General features: G+C 39.0%; 1 protein-coding gene across 5 annotated transcripts in view; it reads right to left on the minus strand.

Moving 5' to 3' along the window:
* atp11c (ATPase phospholipid transporting 11C) overlaps window positions 1–13,571 on the minus strand; it is a 63,644-nt gene that overhangs the window by 12,131 nt on the left and 37,942 nt on the right. For all 5 annotated transcript variants that reach the window (XM_057348875.1, XM_057348876.1, XM_057348873.1 and 2 more), the window contains exons 4-19: window positions 11,590–11,670; window positions 10,843–10,950; window positions 9,483–9,611; window positions 8,942–9,030; window positions 6,815–6,865; window positions 6,381–6,445; window positions 6,204–6,285; window positions 5,987–6,137; window positions 5,542–5,739; window positions 4,795–4,965; window positions 1,215–1,402; window positions 1,067–1,138; window positions 903–976; window positions 707–810; window positions 428–609; window positions 79–345 (exon numbers count right to left, since the gene is read on the minus strand). In XM_057348875.1, coding sequence (XP_057204858.1) covers window positions 79–345; window positions 428–609; window positions 707–810; window positions 903–976; window positions 1,067–1,138; window positions 1,215–1,402; window positions 4,795–4,965; window positions 5,542–5,739; window positions 5,987–6,137; window positions 6,204–6,285; window positions 6,381–6,445; window positions 6,815–6,865; window positions 8,942–9,030; window positions 9,483–9,611; window positions 10,843–10,950; window positions 11,590–11,670 — 2,012 coding nt within the window. The remainder of the gene's footprint in view (window positions 1–78; window positions 346–427; window positions 610–706; window positions 811–902; window positions 977–1,066; window positions 1,139–1,214; window positions 1,403–4,794; window positions 4,966–5,541; window positions 5,740–5,986; window positions 6,138–6,203; window positions 6,286–6,380; window positions 6,446–6,814; window positions 6,866–8,941; window positions 9,031–9,482; window positions 9,612–10,842; window positions 10,951–11,589; window positions 11,671–13,571) is intronic.

The raw sequence follows: 13,571 nt of genomic DNA on the forward strand, positions 1-13,571 counted from the left end.
CATTCGCATAACATTCACACAGGTCAGATTCAAAACTAAACCGTATAAAAACACGAATCTAGCAAGAAGGTGCCTCACCGAGTGACCCCTTCTTTAACAGGTGGGGCGTCCTGCACTGCTCTTCTGTGGTACTCCCGTAGCAACTCGATAAGTCTTTCTTCGCGCTTCGACCTCCCGCCCTCCAGCGTCCGCACGGTCAACTCCAGCAGCTCTGTACCCCGCTGGAACAGTCGACAGGCATAGCAGGTGGACTTCGCCGTCTCCATTTTATCTCCTGTGAGCACCCAGATCTTCATCCCCGCACCCTGAAGGGCCTCCATGGTCTCGGCTGCTTCTTCTTGCAACCTGGGAGAGAAGGTGATGTGGTGTTCAGAGCTCTTCTTCTTAAAAACAACAATGGACTTTAGCAGCAGTTTGGGTCACCAACCGGTCTTCCACAGCAGTTGCTCCGATCAGACTCATGCCCGTCTCCACTTGGTTATACATGGCCATGAGTTTCTCTTCCCTGTCCTGAAGAGCCAGCCTAGCCGTCTTCAGTCCAGTATCTGCCGCTGCGTATTCCTCAGCGCTCAGCTGTTTATAAGCCACACACAGTGTACGGTAACCCTCCTGGTGAGCAAACACACATAAACCACCATAAAGTCAGTGTATTATCAGACACAAAAGGTGTGGCAAGACACTGAAATTTGATGGGCTGTTGTAGTACCGTTGCGTTTCGCTCGACGTGCAGACGAATCCTGTCCACCTCCTCTGGTTTGACTCTTGGGAAGATTGAAGAATCGGCTCCTTTACAGAATAGGAGTGTCTCCCCTATATGAACAGTGGAAGACCATCAAGTTCAGGTGAACAGGTTTATTTAGGACTGGATTACAGTAAGCACCATTATTAAACCTTCACCTCACCTGATTTGGTCCGAACAATGACGCTCATTCTCCGTCGAACAGGGTCAAAGTTGAGAACGTGAAGCAACTCATATCTGAAAGGTTCAATTAACAAAAATTATTACAACTGATATCAGATGTCCTATGAAAATGCCCAGTCAGAAGTATTAATCCCGATAACTTACTCCTCTACACCATTCTGCCTGTTTCTTATCTTCATGCACTTACTCTCCAAACCCAGGAAGGTGAAGCCATATCTGAAGAGGAGAAAGTTAATATCAGTAAGTGTCCATTATTATCAGGTACTGGACAGAACATCATGCGTTTACGTACCTCATGGCTCCCTTGACCAGTGCAACCTCATCAGGTGAGGACGCAATAAAGCCTCTTTCTTCCTCAAGCTGAGGCAACCTCCCATCAATGCCATCCACCTGATCAAGAAGAGTTTCCTCAGGGCCCGACTCCTTCACCTGCACTGTGTGGCACAGACACATAGCCCGCAAGAACAACTCCTCCTTCTCCTGACAGATAAAGAGATGAAGATATGTCAGGAATAACATATTAACAGCAGACACTAGGGATTTTAAATGTATCAGCGCAACATTGCAAACATTTATATTTATACAATATTGATCAATTGTACATAAAAAAACATCACTATTAAATAAACAGTTATAAATCAATCAAATCAATTGAAAAATCTAATTTAATTTTGCTACATTATTTTCATAATATACTAACATTTAACACTACATAGTGTCTTAAAGTATAAATTCATGCTACGGTATTGAAACTTGCTATTAGCATCAACTATTAATAATTTGCTTGGACTTGCGGTTTATACTGCATATGAGTATCATATAAAAAAAGGAGTTAATACAAATAATTTAAAGGGGGCATGCAACAGTGTTTCATGCATTCTGACTTATTTACAATGTTAAACGTGCCGTCTTCTCATGCTTGACATGGTCAACTTGTCAAAAAAACGAGTTGGACGTAGTTTTTCTGTGCTTGATACACTCCCCCAGCGTTCGTATAGGTTTCGTAAAGTTTTTCTCGAACATGAAAATCCGTTTCGTAACAACTTTTCTTAGTCCCTTAATGGGCAAATCTGGGCAAGGCGAAAGAAATAGCCCGCCCACGTGTCAACCGAAGAGCGAGACCTGCTTACCATCAAGATTGGCTGCATTGCGTCAAGATTGGCTGCGCTGTGGGCCTGCAGCTGCAGCTCGTTACTCTTGCAATAGTGAGAGGTAGGGCTGGGCGATATGGCAAAAAAGTAAACTCAATAGTTTTTTTCTATATTGATCGATAACGATATTTATTTCGATATATATTTAATTAAAAAACTGTATTTAAAATAATCTATTTTAAATACAGTTTATTAACAAAAGTTAACCTTTAACCAGTTAAAATTAAATTAAATGAATGCACTGTTGCAACACAGAGGATATTAGGCCATAAACAACATGTACCAGTTCATTCAGTCTCATTTTGACTCAATTGACTCGTTAAGTAAAGGGAGTGTTCATTCAGTACATTCAACCAATGAAAGGGCTCCGTTACTGTGTACATTCGAACGCTATTGGCTCAGCACCTGCGCACATACATAACGCTGCAATAATGTCTTGCTCGAGTAGTGGGATTCGTAGTACATTTCTTTAATCATGCAAGCATCTTACATACAAGGTTCAATATTTTAATGTGCACACAAACTCACTTCATTACATCTCTAATCTGTACAGTGCAGCGCTGGTTTGTTTCATAAGCACCAGCTCATGTTAGCAGATATGTTAACGATGGATATAAAAACGTTTGTGCTTGAGTTTCGAAGTAACTCGCTTGCAATTGCGCCTCAAGTTTGTTTTGTTTAACCGGCGATTGCCAAAAAAAATAAGACACTTGATAAACCGCGTGATGACAACTCGAGGTTAGTTTCACTTTCGTTTCCGCTTCCAGTCATGTTTTCCTCCTCATGTCGAGTTTTCTTTGCCAAGTGCAGTATGAAATGGACTTTGTACTTTGACGCGCATGCTAAAAGCTGCACGCTGACTGACTGTTGTTGCGTTTATTTCTGCGTTCTGTTAGACTGTAAGATTAATCCATATCGAGTCAAAATGCCAATAGCTTATCATCATTTTTGAAATACATTCTATCGCGATTCGATATGATATCGTTTAGATTAGATTCCAGATTCAAGTTTATCGGCACAGCCCTAGTGAGAGGTGTGTGTTTGTTTGTTCACGGCCTTTTAGTGATGGATGTTATATAAACTGTGGATATAACGCTGGATTTGGAGATTGTTTGAAACTGATAGATGGCGCGGTCCCAACGCTAAAAGATGCCGGACATGAACCGCACGCGATAAGTGAAACTGAGTCATGTGTCTTTGTTTTGTTGGCAATGGGTGCGCAAGTACTTTATTTAACCCCCCCCCCGCGCACGCGTAATGTGTTTTCCGAAATAATCGTACAGCTGTATCTGTCTTTTATAAATGTGATCAAACTAAAGACTCTACGGATATTTGAAGGGTGCGATACTATTCTATATGTACTCAAGATTAACATGAGATATGCAGAAACTGACTGAGTAGGGATGCTCATTTCGGTTAATTTCCCTAACCGAGAACCGACACTCGTTATTCGAACATTAACCGTTAGCCGTTAGATAAGATTTAAATAATAAATTGGAATTAAATAAAAATACATGTTGCATCTCATTTCAAAGGCTGCAACCTCCGAAGGTCGCTTTTGTCCGCCGCATACGCCTTCACATGCGACATCCAGAGGAAGCAGACTTCGAAATGAGACACAGCTACAGTTGACGAGGGTCTGTGACACGTTAAAAATACAAGCATTTTTTTCACAGATTTATTTTAACATGCAAACAGCAGCATAACGAATACATCAACAACAGCACCAGCATTCACATATCACATTTTCACAAACCTGCGGCGTTTTGGGCAATGGAGAAAAACTAAAATAATATAAATCCAAAGCATAAAATAAACAGGCAAGAAAAAAACTGAAATAATTAACAAATTATGACAAAACGAAAACACAAAAGAACCGGCAAAGTTTATTTCCGTCAGAAAGTTTTTTCATCAAATAAAAATAGCAGGTCTACCTCAATCCAAAGCTTGGAGTTTTTATTTAATAAAGTAACATGTGGCTAGCACCGAAATTCCCTTGCAGTAGCTCCGCTATTAGCTTTGCTGAGCCGCAGACACGGCGGGAAGACAGAGAATGTCACAGCGCACTGTGAGCGCGATTGTCCCGTGTCTACATTTAAAACAAAGAACCAGTGGCACTCCGTTTGGAGGAGTAAAGCACTGACAAATGTGGCCTAAACAATCAGATGAATTACATGTGTCCAGTTTCGTCAAGTGACTTATGTGATCGGATTTTAATCTGTCTCGAAAACGTTTCGGAGGGCATTTACACCTAGTCGCACGCGTCTGCACGCTCCGTGAGTTAATGCTCAGCATGTTTTTCTTTCACCCTACAGAAAACTAAAAACATGGACGATTTAATAGTTATTTAAAAACGTATTATTAAATTATTTTTATTATTAAAAAAATTATTATATTATTAAACTTAAAATAAACATACCTTTTAAATCGTTTAACTGATAGTATTAACCGATCAAAATTTTAACGATCGGTTAAACGATCAATATGAGCATCCCTATGTCTGAGTTATGGCCACTTTATGTCATTCAAAGCCTGCCAACACAAACATTACACCTGAACTGCCTTTGTTTATATCTCCACCTCAAACAACTTTTAAACGAAAGCTTAAAAGAACTATAGTTGGTTTACATATAGAGGTGCACAATCCCACAACAAGATACATAAATGTAAAATCAATACTCTATTTGAGGTCTACGGGGTCTTTGAATTAAAGTAACTCACCAGTCCAGCTTTCTGATGTAGTTTATTCACAGGTCCGTCTGTCACAGTAAATCCGTCCAACTCACTCCGTGCGTCTCTGTGTCCGTACTGAAACCCGTCTATACAACACTCGATGAACTCCATGTTATTCTGGGTAAGTGTTCCTGTTTTGTCTGTGAATACATATTCCACCTGCAGAGAACAGACAGCGAGACTTGATTGTAGAATCAAAGGTCCTAAAACACTCAAACCCTAATCTAGCACGGTCCGACTATAAGGACGGACAATTAATTAGTGACAAACTCAGTCTGCTTGCATAAATCAGTTTAATGAAGCATGACTTGTAATTTAGAGTAATCATCTGCATAACCATCCCAGCGTGATCTATGACCTCGCAGCCCACAGAAACTCTTTGAGATACTGCCATCTCACACGACACAAACACATGTTTTTTTCCAAAAGGCCAAAAGGTGGGCTTGCATTTCATACTGGTCATATAAATTTTAGCCTTGCAAATCTGAATCTAATACAGCTAATTCAATTCACAAAATTTGCAACTATTTATTTTTCAGACAATATCTTAAATATTTTTTTGTAAATATTTAATTTTTTTGTCAATATTTGGTGTATCAACATTGGTTGCCATAGTAACAGCATCAGCATCAGCAATGCTAAGCATCAGCAAATCATTTCCAAAAAGTCATATTCAATATCCTACTACACGAGTCCATATCCATAAATAAACCGCAAAAACTGTAAGCGTCTAACCTGACCGAGTTCCTCATTGAGGTCCGAAGTGTTGACAAGCGCGCCCTCCTGAATCTCCGGGTCGAAGAAATCCTTATCCCAGGTGATGAAGAACGAGCCCAGGAACTTTTGCATCTCCACAGTAACGTACATGGACACGGGGATTATGAAGTTGAATAGGACCATGAAGGAGAGGAAGTCTGTAAACATCTTCAAATACTGAAACAAAGACCCAACATCATGAGAGAATATCAGCAGGGAAACAGAGAGGTTAAACACGCAGCTACTGTAAATCCTAATGACGATGTATGATCTATGTAAGTACTGACCACAGTCACCGGAGACCAGATTAGCTTGTCATTTATATTAATTACCTCAAGAATGACTGATGATGTAGAGGGAGGTCATAAATGATTCGTGCGATCGTGTGCGAACCGTTGGGATGTGAAATCCATACAGTGCTTACCACATAAGTTTCTTTTTCCTTCTGCGTTTTCTGGTTGTACCAGGGCTCATCCTGACCTTCTTTGCTCTGCCATACATACTTCAGCGTAGTGCACACTACTGCTTTACTGACGAGGATACATAAATACACCAGCAGAAATCCATTGATGGATCTGAAAGAAAGACAATGAACATGTCAGTACTGCACATTGGGAAATGATATCGCTCTCATCACTTACTTTTCCACAGCTGAACGTTTCTGAGATTTGCCTTGGTAGTTTAGCGCCATCTTCGTCTCCATTCCTGTGTATACTGCAACACCTTTAAAGGACAAGACCCCGCAGAGTGAGTATGGTTAATGTAATCCCTCTCCCATCCCTGAATGACTTCTCCAATTAAAACGTGCCAAGACCTACCATAAATCTTCTTGGTGTTTTTCAATGTAGCACCTTTTAAGAGAAGGTTCTCTGGGCCCAAAGATCTAAACCACATCATAAAAACAAACAATAGGCCCAAAACAGAACAATTCTGGCATCCTGACCTGTGTTAAAGTGGCTCCTAATGAGCCACATGACTGAAAGTATGTGAGCTGGTTTGGTTTGGCCTGGCCCGCTCTCACGAAGGACACAGAGCACAGACTCATAAAAACATTTCAAACTGGCCGGTGACAAATGGATATGCAAGCAAGGCTCGAGAAGCTGCCAGAGAGGCTTTACTTTAATGCTGCTGTGGCGTTACGGGTCGATGAAATAATGATCAGAGTAATGCAAAGGAAAAAGACAGAGCTAAAGTGACCGGCGGCACCGGGGAATGTATTGGGCTCAGGGGATCATACCAAAGACAGTCTCACCTTACTGCTGGCTCCTGTTCTGGCTTGTTAATGTGCATTCGTCCCACAAACCTGAGCAAGATCAAACAAGCTTCAGTCAAGTACAGTATGTATTGATCCAATACCTAGATCGGTCACAGGCTTCACATTGCTTTCTTAGGTATTTGTTAGGGGTGTGAAGTGTTGTGGCATAATACAGCCGTGAACCACTTTCATTTAATCAGCTTTTATCATATAAAAAATAATTTTTGAACTTTTCCTAAATATATGTACATATATTACTGTTGTATTGCTTAAAAGTGAGTATGATCTTCTTTTCTTTAAAGTATTTGAGGTCTGAAAAAATACAGAGCATCTTTTCTGGTTTTTGACCGGTTTCTCCAGTTTTCATTTTATGCAAATAAATGCAAATAGAAACTTTTACTTAAACACATATCTATAAATAGTAAATTCAGAATAACTGAAAATGGTCTTTGAAATGGTCTCTTCATTTTTTCCGTGGCTGCATATCACGATCTAAGTTACAAAAAAACATGAAATGTATTATCTGAGCTATGGGAATTATTTTAAGTTTGTTTAATCCTATTGGCTGAGCTGCCAACATGTGACTTGTGTCCACATATATAAAGTTGCTTTAAAAAGTTCTGTTAGGGTTGGGTTTTTTAAATCCCCTTCTTATTTTACATTTAAATCCCAGTTTATTTTTATACATTAAACATAGTTATTTGATTTATTTTTCAATGACAGGCTTATTTCATTTTAATTTACATACAGAAGGTTGGAAATAAATCTTTTTTTTTTTTCAAATTTAGCATCATTAATTTCCTCCCCCAAGATCCTGTGATACTATTGTTCCGTGAACCCAGTATTGTGCACTGTATCAAATTGTGAGCTAAAAGTATTGTTACACCCCAAGCCTTTTTTTAACAATCAAGCAATGTGTGGTAAAAGGTTTTAGTTCAATCGATGCATCGCTTTGCTCAACCACAATCACGCACACAAAAAGAAAGTTGAACGAGTGCACATGCCTCGGTCCTTTAATGCAATCATAGTGATTGATGAAGTCAAACCGAACGCTTTCATCAGCCAGGATAGAAATACTAACCACAAAGCCCAAGTATTGATGCCATAATGCACATGCCTTAGCGTGTAGTTTAATTATAGACTCTCCTTAACCATTAGAGATGCTTGATGATAATATCTGTATTCTGGGATGGTACGTAATGCAAATGAGCCTTGTAGGAAATGAGCCAATTACAAGTAAAAAGCTCATTGGTGATGACCCAACAGTCTGGCATATTGGCAACAGCTCTTTGAAGTTTTTTTAGGCCGTACATTTTAGCAGGCGACATCTGGTGCTCTAGCTGATCAGAAATGCAAATGTTCTTCAGCCTAGAGGTGAGCGGCTGTAATGAAACGTGCATGCCAATAGAGGGCGAACGAGAGTAAACATACTTTTAAAGTTTGAAATCTGAATCTCTACAATATTATGGTTGCTTTAAGGTTTGTTTGCAGTTGTAATGAAGAGGTCAGAGAGTGTCTAACGCAAAGCAAACTGTAAGCAGTTGATCTGAAACGTGTTAAACAATGTTAGATGCCCATGACAAAACCGCTTTCCAAACAAAGATGGGCTGAAACAGTCAACCGTCTAAATGGTGCTGGTGGCTCACAGTGCTACACTTAAAAAACTAGTTTTCAGGAATAAAATGGCATTTTATAATGATATAAGGCATTTTGATGGCTTCATATTTTCCAGTTCATAACATAAATTTAACTGTTTTGCTCAAACTTCGCGCCTTAATTTATCGATAAATGTATTCTGTTAAAAACTTTATATAGATTTCCATTATCAATTATATGAAAAATCATACTTTTTACTTGTAATTGTACTGCATTTTGGTTTTATTTGTATGCACTGGCCAGTTAAATCTAACATTATATTTGCCCTCTGTGTGTGGTAATATAATATGCAGAACCCAATGAACTGTAGCACATTTATATTCTGTCCCCATTACAATTAAATTAAGATGACCTTTTTAACAGTGATCCATATGGAAATGAGTTAAACACAGGTGGAAGTGAAAGAAATTGTGGGTAGGTGTGTGATTTTATTCAGCATGTAGAACATGCTATGCATGGATTGCCTACTTGTAGAGGTCAGGCTGGGGCTGTTCACACTCGATGGTGGCAATGAGAGCCTGCAGCTCTCTCTCCGTGTCTGGCACTGTGTAGTGAGTCTGTGAGCAAAAGAGGCGAATGAGCATTGCAGGTCAACACGAACACACATACACACATGCAGACATGTCACTGAGAGACGGTTACGGTGGGAGAGAGATGAGAAACAGAAGAAGGATGACGATGAGATCTGGGACACCTATTTAAGGAATTCGGATGAATGAGAGAAATGGAAACTGTATCAGAATTCATAATTCATTTGAAGCCACTCTGTGATATGGTCTTGTTTTACAGAGCAAAGACAATTTTTTTTAAAACTGAGATAAAACATATTCATACAATCGGGGTGTGGCCTAAAATTGGCCCAAAGGACACGCTTGTTCTTGTTTCAAGTCTTTATTTCAGTCTGTAGGTCTTTTAATTAGGTCTATGCTGAAGGATGGTTTCGCATTAGCAAGCATCACTGAACAGCATTTGACAGGTGAAAAGATGAGTGAGTGCTGGGTAAGCTCACTTTATGGTTGGATTCTCCATCCAGGCTCGCTGTGGTGACAAAACAAGTGCCGTCTTCTCGAGTAGACTGTAACAGAATCAGGTCACAGGGAAAGGTCTCGTCCTCCACCACTTCCACCACATCACCCACCTGAGAATACAAACACAGTCAACTACACAATCTCAGATGTGTCTTTTGCAGTCATTCTCAAGATACACAATGTTTCCCTAACAACAAGTTTTTGCAACACAAAAAAATAATTCTGTCATGAATTACCAAACCTGTATCACTGTCTCTGTTTGGTTGAACACAAAGAAAGATATTTGGAAGAATGTTAGCAACTGACAGTCCAGTCCTGGGACATCTTTGACTACCATAGTAGGAAAAATTACAATGGAAGTCAAAGGTGCACCAGAATGGTTTGCTTTCCTAAATTCCTCAAAATATCTTCTTTTGTGTTCAAAAGAACAAAAAAATAATGATGCAATCATTTTCCCTACTATGGTAGTCAATGGTACCTCAGAACTGTCAGTGGCTAACATTCTCCAAAATATCTTTGTGTTCAACTGAACAAAGAAATGTATACATGTTTGGAACAACTTGAGTGAGTAATCCATAACAGAATTTTCATTTTTGGGTGAACTGTCCCTGTAAAAGCAAACTATAAAACATTGACAGACTGAGCAAAATTAATCCACATAGACATCTTTTGTTTTCCTTTATCAAAAACTAATGTGTGACTGTGTTGGACCGCCACGTTATGTTATGTAACAGAGTCCTGAAGCAAAAGCAGTTTAGTATGGGACAATATTAATGATATTTAAAAAATTTCAGCATCATAATTCTAATACTGAAGGATATTTTTAGTATTCAAAGTGTACATTTGTCAGGAAAACCACAACTACAGTAGCTATCGATGTTTTGCACCTTGCTTTTGTTATAGACAAAGCCATCAGCAAATAAATGTTTTTTTTGTACGGGCTCATCTGTAGTGCATATTTATATGTTGAAAAGAAACAGGGGGGACTGACAGTGTTTGGTTATGAGATTGCATTAGTAAAATCAGTACAGAAACCTGCCAGACAATACTGTGAAATATGTCAGAAACATGGGTATAAAACTATGGCTGGCTATAACACAAAAAATAATGATCGTCCCATCTGTACTAGCAAGAATATTATTGGGACACTGATTGTTTAACAGTGCATGGGGCATTTGTTCCGTTCCATACATGGCAATGAAATACTCCCCGCTATGGATAGCTCTAGTGGGTATACTTCTATTGCACACAAACAGATGAAGTATGGAAACCTGCCACACCCTGATCCCACTGTGGTGGCTATTTGAGGGATTTGACTGAGGCGCGGCAACTGAAACGTACCTTGATTTTCTCGCTCTCCTTCTTCACCGACCGTCCGTCTTCTAACACTATAACCGGGTACTTATTCACCTCATAGTCTGCCTTATGCCGCAACCAGTCTTCATAACCCTGGAGAAAGGGATTGAGCGATCGAATGTGATAAAGAGAATGGTGTGTTGAAACACTGTGAATATAGCAGATCAGGAGAGGACTGCATTTTCTAACACATTTCTCCCATGTAACAATATAACAATTGAGAATTTGCCACAATGCATGTGGTTCTCATGATGTTCAATTTGCTTACAAGCAAGCAAAACAAGCAAGCGTCTGTGTGAACGTCTGAGTTAAAAGAGTCATTTGAAGTCATACGTGGCCCCATGGGCGTCTATTTCAAAGCTCAATTAAGCCTGATCCCCTCTCAGTGTGAGGCCGCGCAGATTTTTTGGAAGGAAGTCCACCTTCTATTGTGCTTTTCCAAAAAGACTGCGGGCGGACCAGTGGAAAAAGTCGATCCCGTAACAATACATCTAAAGCTGCGTGAGGACCGCCTTGTTGTGACAAGCCCCTGGATCATTTGTTTTGTGTGTGAGAGATTGACCCCAGTTCAGATGGACTCAAGTCCAGAGTGAACATCATTTAAACTGACACACAGCTATAAAACATAAGTGCTGTGGTGATGGGCAGAGAGGCGCAGGCCCTGGGCTGAACGAGAGGGAGAAAGAGATGGAAAGAGGGTGACACAAAATGAACTTTATTAATGTAACAAACCTGTTTAATGGCTGTCACTGTGATGACAAAAAACAGAGGTAAGCCACTGGTCACAGGGCTGGTCGGGGTATCAACAATCACCTGAAAGAAGAGAACAAACAAAGAATATGCAAATATGTAATAAAGCCGTTTGACTTTAGGACTCCTTTTGTCAGTTTTGATGTCAAACATATGTTTCATATTTGTAAAATAAATAAATATGTTTATTCATCTTGGTCACACCATGTGATCTTCATCAGATACTTCTGATTAAAAAAAAGAATATATATATATACTTTATATTTACACTGTATATACACACGCAAGTGTTTAACGAAGATCACCCAGAAATACTTTATTAAATTATAATTATTTATTCAAAAGTATTTCATGCAGATAAAAAACAAGAAAAACATATTTATTTAATTGACAAATAGGCATAATTGACAACTATGTTTGTGTCATTAAACATAAGGTAAAACATTTAATGTATTTTTAAAAGGTCCAGGTAAGTACAGATATTGTCAAGCTAAGTTATATAAACAATATATTTTTAGCATTTTTAAGAAAAAAAAAGTGTCACGACAACCCTGATAGTGTAAGACAACCAGTTTATCTTTAACATGCGTGTTTTCACACATGAACCAGGCAAACCCTGACATAAGATTACAATCATGAGTCAATAAGTGCAAATTTCTATGTTTCTGTGTGGAGGATAGGTGTGAACTTGGGATCGTAGGGGTATGAACATTCTGTCCATCCCAAACTGAGTTACGGCCAGCACAAAAACACACTGTATCTCCCTCCACAAACAGAACCCCGCAGAGCTGGGCTGAAAGAGACCAGAGCAAAAACTGCACGCCACAGTCGGTTTAGCCAACCAGAGTGCAGCATCTCCACTGCAGAAAACCGCTTAAACACACACACAACGAGGCCGTGTGGCGTGTTGGTGCTAAAATTCCTGTAGGAAGAGAGTGTAAAGCTGGTAGGACTTCAGAAGGTGAAAGCTAAGTCCAGCAGTAATTCAGCTCAGAGTTAATAATCCTCATTATCCCACACACACAACCAACCCTTACTCTATCTAATCCTAAACAGCCCATCTACAATATCCACATGAACATACTGTTCATTCGCACCTTCACAAACTGCCATGAGATGTCATCTTAGCTGCTCTGCAATTGGTTTTGGATACAAGCAATAATGCATCACACTCATTTAAACCCCATGAAATCAAAACAGAAGATTGTGTCTCTTACTCCATGTCCATTAAAAAATAATATTAAGCAATTGAAATGAACCATCTTTCTCCTCCACCAAACAAACCAAAAACACTAATGGCAAGGGTTAAGCTAAAGCTTAAAAATACCCGCAATGTCGCTCAATTTATTAAACGGTAGTATCGTACACTCATAACATAAGTAATGTTTCATATAAACATTAACATTAATTTGAACACTTTGCGTTGTTTCTTTTCTAAATGAATCCGTGTTTTGAATAACTCAAGATGATGATTCAGTGAGTCGTTTCTCAAGACACTTGCTTTGTTCTTGCATAAATCAGCCTTTTTTGTAACGACACCTTTGCTGCCACCTAATGGCCGTTTTAGTTTTACATTTAAAGTAAGCCTAACATTTCCCTTTATAAACATTGTTGTATAAATAAAATGTGTCGCACATTTGAATTAGTTCCCGAGTAAATAAATGTTCTAGTGTACTTTAGTATTTACTACAGTAAACTTTACAAAAATTCCTAGACACTAGGGTTTTTGAATCTCATCATAGTAGACATTAAAGTACTGTATACTACAGTATTTGCTACAATTTATTGTAATACTATAAAATATTGTAGTGTACATTAAATAAGTTTGGTAATACTGTAATATAACACTGTATAATACAGATTACTAGAGTAAATAAAAAAATCCATCTAGATCTGCACATTTAGGAAATTTTGGTTTGTTTTGTATTGTGAACACAGAACAGCACCGCGATACTACTCGGTAT

The sequence above is a fragment of the Triplophysa rosa genome, linkage group LG13 (genome assembly GCF_024868665.1).
Source record: "Triplophysa rosa linkage group LG13, Trosa_1v2, whole genome shotgun sequence".
Taxonomy (NCBI): Eukaryota; Metazoa; Chordata; class Actinopteri; order Cypriniformes; family Nemacheilidae; genus Triplophysa; species Triplophysa rosa.